This window comes from Colius striatus, chromosome 16 (assembly GCF_028858725.1).
Source record: "Colius striatus isolate bColStr4 chromosome 16, bColStr4.1.hap1, whole genome shotgun sequence".
In the NCBI taxonomy this organism is placed as follows: domain Eukaryota; kingdom Metazoa; phylum Chordata; class Aves; order Coliiformes; family Coliidae; genus Colius; species Colius striatus.
The window spans coordinates 7,831,484-7,840,283 of record NC_084774.1 but is presented as its reverse complement, the minus strand read 5'-3'; the positions used below and the strand labels follow the sequence as shown (position 1 = coordinate 7,840,283).

Here is an 8,800-nt window from a genome sequence, read left to right as displayed (position 1 = left end):
GAGCAGCTCTGTGGGGCTGGCAGGAGACAATGATAGCAAGACACTGAGCCCCTTGTGCGGGATCCCCCAGCCCCGCGGCTCAGCCGGGAGCTGCAGTGGGGACCCCGTGAGTCCCGGGAGCAGCAGCAGTGGGGGCCTGTGTGTCCCGGCAGGGAGGGACGGCTGCGACGGGCCCGGGAGCGCTGGCGAGGAGCTGCCCCGCGCCCGGCCCCGTGCGCTCAGCCCCCCTAGCTCTGCTCTCGCCCCCCGTCCGGGCGCTGCCGGGGAAGCCCCGGGGCCGCGGCCCAACGCCCCTTTCCTGGGCGGGAACGGGACGAGGCGTTATAGGGCGGGCGGCGGCGCCGCGGGGCGCAGCCATGAAGCGGCTGGGGCTGGTGGGGCTGCTGGGCGCCGCGCTGCTGGGGGTGAGTGAGTGGGGCTGCGGGGGTGGGGGACAGGGGCCGGGGGGGCTGCGGCTGCTCCCTCGCTGCCCGCTGTAGGGCGGTGTCCGCTCGCTCTGGCGCGGCCCCTGGCACGGGAACGGGACGAGGCGCTATAGGAGCGGGAGGCCCACGGCCGGGGCGCTGGCAGCGGAGAGAGCCCCGAGCAGCGCAGCCCGAGCCCGAGGGTCCGGCGGCCCCGGGGCCTCCCCAGCGGCGCCCGGCAGCGCGGGCGGGGCGGGGGCGGCGGAGGGGGCTGCGGGCGGCCCTTGCCCCACGGCACAGCGGCCGTGCTTTCGTTTTCCTGCCGGGAGCGAGCCGCAGCGGGATCTGTAGCGCGGCCCTGCGCCGGGAGAGGGATGAGGTGCGGGTACCGACGGGCGGCCTCGAGCCCCGCGCCCTGCAGCCCTGAGCACGGTCCGGCTCCGTGGACGGAGTCCCCCTGAGCCCGGGTCGGGTGCTGGGAGGCTGAAGGGCCGCAGGGACGGCCCTGCCTGCAGCTCTTTCACTTCCCTTTTTGTTGAGTGTCAGACGCGTGCGATGGTGGGGCCGGATTCCCTGTCAGACCGCCCGGAGCCCTCAGCCCCATCGCTGCCCCGTCGAGCCAGGGCTTGCCTGAGGGGCCCGTGGGGCTCAGCTGTGCCCAGCCATGTCTGTGCCTATTCCTGCCAGCCCTGCATTCACCTCCCTGCAGGGCTCTGCGGAGCCCGTCCTGCTCCCAGGGGTGGGCAGGTTCCAGCAGCTGTCTCAGGAGCTGCCAGGCTGCTGAGGATGGGCAGCACAGGGCTTGCTGTGTGTGAGGGTACAGTGCTGTGGGTGCCCTCCTGCACCCGGACTGGCCCAAGATCTGATCTCCTGCCTCTTCTCCACTCTTCTTGCAGGGGCTTTCCTTTCCCTCGTGGCTGATGCCTCAGCCTTGGGAAGGAGCTGGCAGTGCTCTGGGCATGGTAGGCTAATGGTTAACAGCATTGCCCCTGACTGGGACCCTGTTGGCAGGGGCACCGGGCACCGTGTGATCACCATCTGGTAGGAAATCTGTGTAAATGTGGGGCCACCCTGCCAGAATCGCTGCCACCCCACTTCAAAGAGAGTGCTGGTGCCACCAGACAGCGCAGGCGGCTCTGCTGCGGTCTGTGGTTAGCACAGGCATGGGAAGAGCGATGCGAGGAAGCCCTCACCTGAGGTCATGGGTTGGCACACACACGCTCACAGAAGCCAGGCAGTGCCCCAGTGCTGGGGAGCAGCATGGATTCACAGCTCTTGTTTCTTGCAGTGCTGGGAGCCTGGCGATGCTGTAACGTGCTTTGATAAGCAGTATGAACACAAGGGCAGGTGCTGCAACCGGTGTCAGCCAGGTACAGAGACCCCTTCCCCTCCCCAGGGACCCCAAGGCCTAGCAGTGCCAGGACCCGCTGCCTGGCCGCAGCAAAGGAAGCCCAGCTTGGTGTGACTAAGCCCCTCCATGCTGGTGCCAGCAGTGTTATCAGTTTCACCTCCCTGTTACTTCAGTGCTAGAGCAACTAGGGACCTTGTGGGTACTGTGGGAGATGTCCTGGACACCACCAAATTTGTCTCAGCTCTCTTAGGGCTGTCTGTGCTCCTGCAGCCGTAGGACCCCATGGCATGAGCAGCTTGTAGGGAGAGTGCTGGTACTGGCACTACCAAGTCATGATGGTATTTGCCAGCTCCCATTCTCCCCGGCAGGTCATTTCCCAGTCCTTGGAGTGCTGGAGGCAGTGTACTCCCTCCCACTCTCCTGTCTCAGCACTCAACAGCCCTCCCTACCTTGCCCTGTGCAGCCACAGGGGAGATTGTCCCTGCAGCCCTGGCCACCAGAGTGGCATCAGGCCCTGGCATCCACAGCCTCCTATGCTCTCCCATCCTGCTGGCGGAGCTACTGCCTGGAAAGGGAGAAAGCCCCGTTTCCCACTCCTCACCAGGCTTCATTGCAGGGGAAAAGCTGGTTTCCGAATGCAATGGCACAGAACACTCTGTCTGCACCCGCTGTGAGAGTGGACACTACCAGCAGAGCTGGACCAAGGAGAGACACTGTGCCCCACACGATATCTGTGAAGACAGTAAGTGCTCCCCGTGCCCACCACCTCAGGCCTGAGGGGGCTGCAGGGGCTGGTGTCCCCCAGTCTCACCCCACTCCTGCTCCCTCTGCCCAGACGCCGGCCTTGTTGTGAAGACACAAGGAAACACAACACACAACACAGTGTGCCAGTGCCAGTCTGGCATGCACTGTTCTGATAGAAGCTGCCAGACCTGTGTGGAGAACCAGCCCTGCCAGCTTGGCTTTGGCTTTGTGGCAGGTAAGTCTGACCAACTCCTCCCTCTGTGAGACTGACTGATGCTCTGGCAGCATTGACCTGAGGTCCCCCAGGGAAAAGGGGGCTGCCCCAGCAGGGTGTGAGGGGAGCTGTGCCTGGCAGCATTGCCACAGGGAGTGATGCTCCCCTGGCCCTCACAGCCCCTCACCTCCAACAGCCCCCACTGACCTGCAACCTCTGTTCCTCTCCAGCCAAGGCCATCGCCCAGATGTCATCCCCCTGCGAGCCCTGTGCTGAAGGCACCTTCTCCAACATCTCTTCCAAAACTGAGCCGTGCCATCCCTGGACAAGGTATCATCTGAGTGCTGACCACCTCCATCACCTATCCCCAGCTGTGCCCAGTCCCTGTGAGCATGAGCTGACAGCCTTGAGTGGCCTTGGGGACTAGGTGGTTGAGATGGTCTCTGAGGGATGTCAGGCTGGCATAGGGCAGGAGTGAGAGCAGCAGAGCTGAGTGCAGCGAGGCTGCGCTCAAGGCAGACACCCAGGTGCTGGTGACCACCTGAGCTGCACAGAGCGCGAGCCCCTGCAGGGATGTCCACGCTGTTGTCTGCACTGGGGAGCATGGGATGAGAGGCTACAGTCCTGTCCAGGCTCTCCCTCCCAGCACACTCCTTGGCTGTAGTCATCAGCTGAGGCACCAGCCCTCTCGGTGGGGGGAGGGGGGAGACTGGCTTTGAGGATGCCACAGGCTGGCAGGTTGTCCCTGTCTTTCAAAAGCTGCTCCAGGGTTCATTGCACTCCCTGGTAGACACGTGAGCCTTATTTCCAGGCTGAATTAGTCTCACTTCAGCTGCCAGCCATTGGATTTCACTTTGTGCCCAGAAATTACCTCCCCACAGAGCCACCTGTAGCCTGTCATCTCTGAGCTATTCTGAGAGCTGTGGTCTCCCTGACTGGGCAGCCCTCTACAGTTCCAGCAGCTCCAGACCTGGACCCCAGTCTGGGGCCCTGCTATGTAACTGCTGTCCACGTCGCACAGCACAGGCCCTGGTGTCCACTCGCTCCTCTGGAGCCCAGCAGGCTCAGCTCAAGATGTTTTCTTGTGCAGCTCTGGTGGCTGCTCAGCCCTGGTGGTTCCTTCCTGGAGGCCTTCTGTGTGCTCAGGCTGCCACTGTGGTTACATGGTCTCATTCTTCCCTGCAGCTGTGAGGAAAAAGGGCTGGTGGTAAAGGTGAAAGGGACAAACACCTCGGATGTGATCTGTGGTAAGTGCCTAGTGCCTGAGACTGGGTTGGTGCAGAGCAGAGATCTCCTAGTGCTCTGGCTCCCATGGCACTCAGAGGAGCTGCTCTGGCCTGAGGGTGGTTTGGGGAGGGGAGGGTCTGACTGCACAGCCAGCATGATGCCTTCCTGCTCATCTCTGAGGGGTTGCTGCAGGGCTGGCTCTGGAGCAGAGGTGCTTGGTGTCTTGGAGGCAGTGTCAGGCAGGTGCCTCACTGACCCTTCTTCCCTGGCAGAGTCGGGCAGACGCTCCTCGATCTCAGTGCTGATCCCCATCACGGCCGCGGTTATCACATGCTTCGTGGGCCTCTGCCTCTACTGCCTGGTCCGCAGAGGTAAGGGCACAGCTCCTTGAGCCCATTGCCCTGCTGTGTCAGGGGGCTCTGCCCTGAGGAGCAGACACATTTGTACTGCTGCAGCCCAAGCTGGGACAGCTCTTGGATGAAAGCGCTGTGCTCTGTGGGTCCAGCCCGACTCCGCTGCTGTGGCCTCCGGCCTCTCCAGCCTGGCAGCAGCACCAGGCACAATGTTAGCTCAGGCTCTGACCCCTGAGAGCTCCCTTCAAGGCTGGAGTGCTCTCACCTGATTTGCCTTTTCTGTCCATCTTTCCATCCAGATTCCAGGCGACGGGTGGAGATGGAGGTGAGTCTGCCCAGAGTCCTCCAGCAATGGGTTGGGGTCCCTCCTGGGCACTGCTGGGGATGTGCCAGCATCAGAAAGCAAGAGAATAGGGGCTGTGGCTCTGCAGGGCAGGAGGGGTTGGGACAGTCCTAGGGCTGCGTGGTTGTGACAGGACAAGGGCTAGGGAAATGCTGGGATGCTGCTGGCAAATGCTGACACAAGAGGGACCTGTACAGAGTGAGGCTCTGCCCTGCACAGAAGTGTAGCAGAAGCCTGTGGAAAGATGTAGGCACAGAGGTGAGGAGACATAGCTGCCGGCCCCTGACCCCTTGCCCTGTGCAGATAGAGGCCGGGAAGCCTGGAGAGAATCTGAACCAGCGGCCTGAGGAGACAGACGACTTACCCGTGCAGGAGACCCTGCTTGGGGGCCAGCCTGTGGCCCAGGAGGATGGCAAGGAGAGCCGCATATCAGAGCAGGAGAGGCTGTGAGGGTGCGGGGCACTGCCTCCGACAGGAGCATGGACCAGGGTCAGCACCATCTCCTCTGTCACCTTTCCAGCTGTGGAGGAAATCTAACACCTGGCCTGGCTGCAAATGCTGTGATGCTGCCGTGGACTGTGGCAGCGTGACCGCTGTGGGGGTACCACAGCAGCGCCTGGTCACTGGCTGCCCAGGGCTGGGCCAGAGTGCAGGGTGGCTGCTCAGGTGCTGTGAGCCCCCACCAGAGCCACTGGCCCAGGGCTGCTGCGGTGCAGCAGAGCAGAGCTGCTCCCCAAGAGACCCCAGGGCTGGGCTTGGACTGCCTGGGTGCAGGGGATGCCAGGGTGGAAGGTGCAGCTGCAGCTGACACTGTGGCACCGCACAGGTCAGTCACCTGCCCAGGGCGGCTGCTATGGCACCGCACGGGCCCCACGCTGCAGCCGGTAAAGGCCGGTCCCGCTGTGCCGCCGGCACCCGCCGCCCTCCCCTCGGCGGGGTCCCCGCAGCAGCGCGCGGTGGCCGGGAGATGGTGCTGCGGGGCCGCGCGGGGCGGCGGGGAGCGGGACCCCGCGGCGGGAGCCTGCGGGCGGGCGCGGGTGCCGGATCCCGCAGCCCTGACGGAAGCGGATGCGTGGCTCGCCCGGTGTGCGTGAGCCCCCGCAGCCCCCCGCGCCAGACAGCGATGCTCCGGGGACCGCCGCTCGGGGACCTGTGCGCACGCCCGGAGCCTGGGCTGCTCCCCTGGTGCCTGCAGTCAGCATCCCCTGAGGCTGCCGGGCGTTGTAGCAGCTCCCAGCCGCTGGCCACCTGCGAGAACGCACACGGGCTTCCATCCAGCACAGTCCCAGCAGCGCCCTGGCCTCCACCCTGCATCGCCGGACACTGAGTGTACCAGGTAGGGCTGCCTGCAGCAGGCAGACTCGGTGCACCTCACCTTGCCAGTCCACCAGCACATCCACCCTGTGGGGCCCAGCTCGCTGCAGGGCAGCCCTGCGGGGTGCTGGGGAGGCAGCAGCAGAGCTGCCACGGGCCCTGGCTTGCTGGCATGGGGCTGACAGCAGCGCTGAACCCAGCGCAGGTAACAGAAGCAGCTGCAGCCGCTGACCTGCCATCACCCGAGTGCCTGCAGTGTGGCATAGGAAGGGCCATAAATCCCAGAGCCAGGAGCAGCTGGAACACGGAGCGACTTTTACTGTAAAGGCAGTGGCACATTATTTAAGGCTCCTCTTAAAACCTAATGTTAGGTTTAATAGAGGAGATAAAAGCATGTCAGCAGCTCTCCCTTTCAGGGCTCTGCGCTCCCAGCAGTGCTGACAGGGGCTGGGCAGCATCACTTCAGCACCAGCCCACTGCAAGCCCTGTCCTGGGGACAGATGTGACCGCAGTTCCTGCGGGTCCTGCCAGAGACACAGAGCCTTGGCCCCAAACATGAAGCCTTTGACCCCAAAAATTCCGCTGCAAAGGAGCGTCTGCCCACATCTGCCCCAGGCTACAGACTGGCCCCTTTGGCGCCGCCTCCCCGGTGCTGACCCCTCCATGCCAGCACACAGCACACTCAGTGCCTGCTCCCGTGTCTCAGACCTGTGTCGTCTCATTAGCGTGTCTGTCCCCCAAAGTGAGGAGGGAGAGTGCATGAGACCTAATTGAATGTAACTAATTATTCACTCCGCAAATGCTCTGTTTAAATGGGATTGTGAGGGACAGAATTACTCATTCTGAAAAGGGGAGAGAAAGAGGGAAAGACAGGGAGAAAACAAACAGAGGCGGATGCTGGAGCTGCAGCTCCCTCTCTCCCCAGAATACCAATTACCGGATGAAGTGATTGTATAAATCTTTACCGAGTGAACGAACTGTACTAGTCACTTACTCCTGTCCTCTTATTACAAGGAAGCAATGAAAAATCATCCTGCTCTCCCATCCAGTAATGGGCTCCCTGTTACTGTCGTGGCTGCCATCCGCAGCCAGAGAGCTCATCCCAGTGCTTCCCTGGGGCTGAGCACCTGCCAGGGACATGCTCTGCACCCCTTGCCCCAGGGAGCTGTGAGGCTCCTGCCCCAGTGACAGCCACTGGGACACATGGGCTGGTCAAGGACCCCAATGCCACACGAACAGCAGCTCCCCCATGGAATCCCTCCGTGCCTGGTAGAGGGGCATTCCAGGCTTGCACCTGCAACTTTCCTGCCTTCCTCTTCAGTGGGTCCATCACTGCCAGGCTCCCAGCTCCTCCCTGTGGACTCCCATATGCTCAGAGACTTCTCCAAGTGCTTTCTGCTCTGGGTGCTTCCTGACCCCTTCCCATGCCAGTCAGCGCTTCCCACTCCCTGGCATCTGCTCCACAGGGTTGGAGAAGCACACTCATGAGCAGCAATCTCTATCGCTCTTCCCTGACACATCATCTAATTCCAGATCCCTCACACAGCTTCCTCCAAACACACCCATTTCTGTCCTCTGCAGCCATGAGCAATGGGAGAGGAGGTCCTGGCCATGTGGAGCAGGGCAGGCTGACAGGCTGAGCCCTGCACTCTTCCCAGCAGCAGGGAGCACCCACACTCTGGGGTGCTGCTGGATGAGCTGGTGAGGACCCAGCCAGTCCCATGCTCCCCACAAGCAACACTGGGACACCCCTCACTGCGAGGCACCCAGAGCCCTGGGGGATAGTTTACTGTCACAAATACCACCTGGTCTCCATGACTTGCTGCAGCCAAGGAGGGACTGCGTGGGCACCCTGAGATCCTGTGACACTGCAGGTGCTGCAGCTCCTGGGCTTGGCCAGGGGGTGAGAAACTGCTGGAGGAGTTGTGCAATTGGGTTGCTGTGGGGGAAAACAGACTGTCAGCAGGGAGGAGACAAAAGCTCCAGCCTGTCCTGTCTCGCACTGGATGGGGATTTGATTGTTGCCAGCAGCGAGTTTCAGTGCACAGGAGATGTGGGTGTGAGGGAGAGATAACATCATCATCATCATAACAAATGCAGCTGTGCAGCTCCAGTCTGTGCTTACTGGCTTTCTTCTGTTTATCTATAAATAATTGCAGGGACACAATAGACTTTTAAGACTGCCAAAGAGTTTGTCTCCCTCCAGCAACCATATTGCCACAGTGCTGCCACCTTATCTGCTTGTAGAAAGATGGGGGGGGGATATTTACTGTCAGGGATATTTGTCATCTGCAAATTACCTCTGCCTACAATCCACAGCAGGGATAGGACAGACAGTGCTGATCTGTACTGCAGGCCTGTGAGCGTGGGGGTTTCTCTGGGCTGCCCTAGACCCACCTGAGCCCCCTCTGTGTTAGCTGCTGGGGTGCACAGCACTGTGCCAGCAAGTCCATTGTGCATGCAAAGCTATGCCACAGACTGCAAGAGAAGCCCTCAGGCACGAGTGAAGCAGCAGATGATGCTGGATTAGGTGCCTGGTGAGTGGCTTAATCCAGAGGAGCATCATGACAGGTCAACTGGGGCATTATACTCAGAGGTTTGTGACCCTGGCAGCACCTCCCTGAGTGAACATCTGCACCCCCATGCTGCATGGCTGAGGCAGCATTCCCAGCACAGCAGCCACAGGCCTCAACACTCTCCTGCAAAGGACAAATGTGCAGCAGATCCCTGTTGCTCTCTCAGCACTTGACATCTCTGCCATCCCCACTCTGCCCGCTGTCAGCAACCTCACCAGCCTCGCTTGCCATTGGGATCCCTCATATCCTGCAGCCCAGAGGATATAAAGCAAAG

General features: G+C 61.7%; 1 protein-coding gene across 2 annotated transcripts; it reads left to right on the top strand.

Moving 5' to 3' along the window:
- The first annotated feature begins 8 nt into the window (after positions 1–8).
- On the top strand, positions 9–8,173 carry CD40 (CD40 molecule). 2 transcript variants are annotated; one of them, XR_009819856.1, is made up of 10 exons: positions 9–404; positions 1,693–1,774; positions 2,372–2,497; positions 2,591–2,734; positions 2,944–3,043; positions 3,899–3,960; positions 4,213–4,311; positions 4,593–4,618; positions 4,940–5,972; positions 6,151–8,173. XR_009819856.1 is itself a non-coding variant. In XM_062009330.1 (9 exons), the coding sequence occupies exons 1-9, from the start codon at positions 357–359 to the stop codon at positions 5,084–5,086; spliced, it is 834 nt and encodes a 277-aa protein (XP_061865314.1). In that variant the 5' UTR covers positions 9–356; the 3' UTR covers positions 5,087–8,173. The 2 variants fall into 2 exon arrangements, 1 of the variants encoding a protein (XP_061865314.1); XM_062009330.1 differs by having other exon boundaries at positions 4,940–8,173.
- The last annotated feature ends 627 nt before the right edge of the window (positions 8,174–8,800 follow it).

Bases quoted from the DNA above. Each gene is read 5' to 3' on its own strand.
- CD40 (XM_062009330.1), top strand. From the start codon at position 357: ATGAAGCGGCTGGGGCTGGTGGGGCTGCTGGGCGCCGCGCTGCTGGGG. The intron at 3,961-4,212 runs GTAAGTGCCTAG...CTTCCCTGGCAG, and splicing joins CACCTCGGATGTGATCTGTG to AGTCGGGCAGACGCTCCTCG. The intron at 4,312-4,592 runs GTAAGGGCACAG...CTTTCCATCCAG, and splicing joins CTACTGCCTGGTCCGCAGAG to ATTCCAGGCGACGGGTGGAG.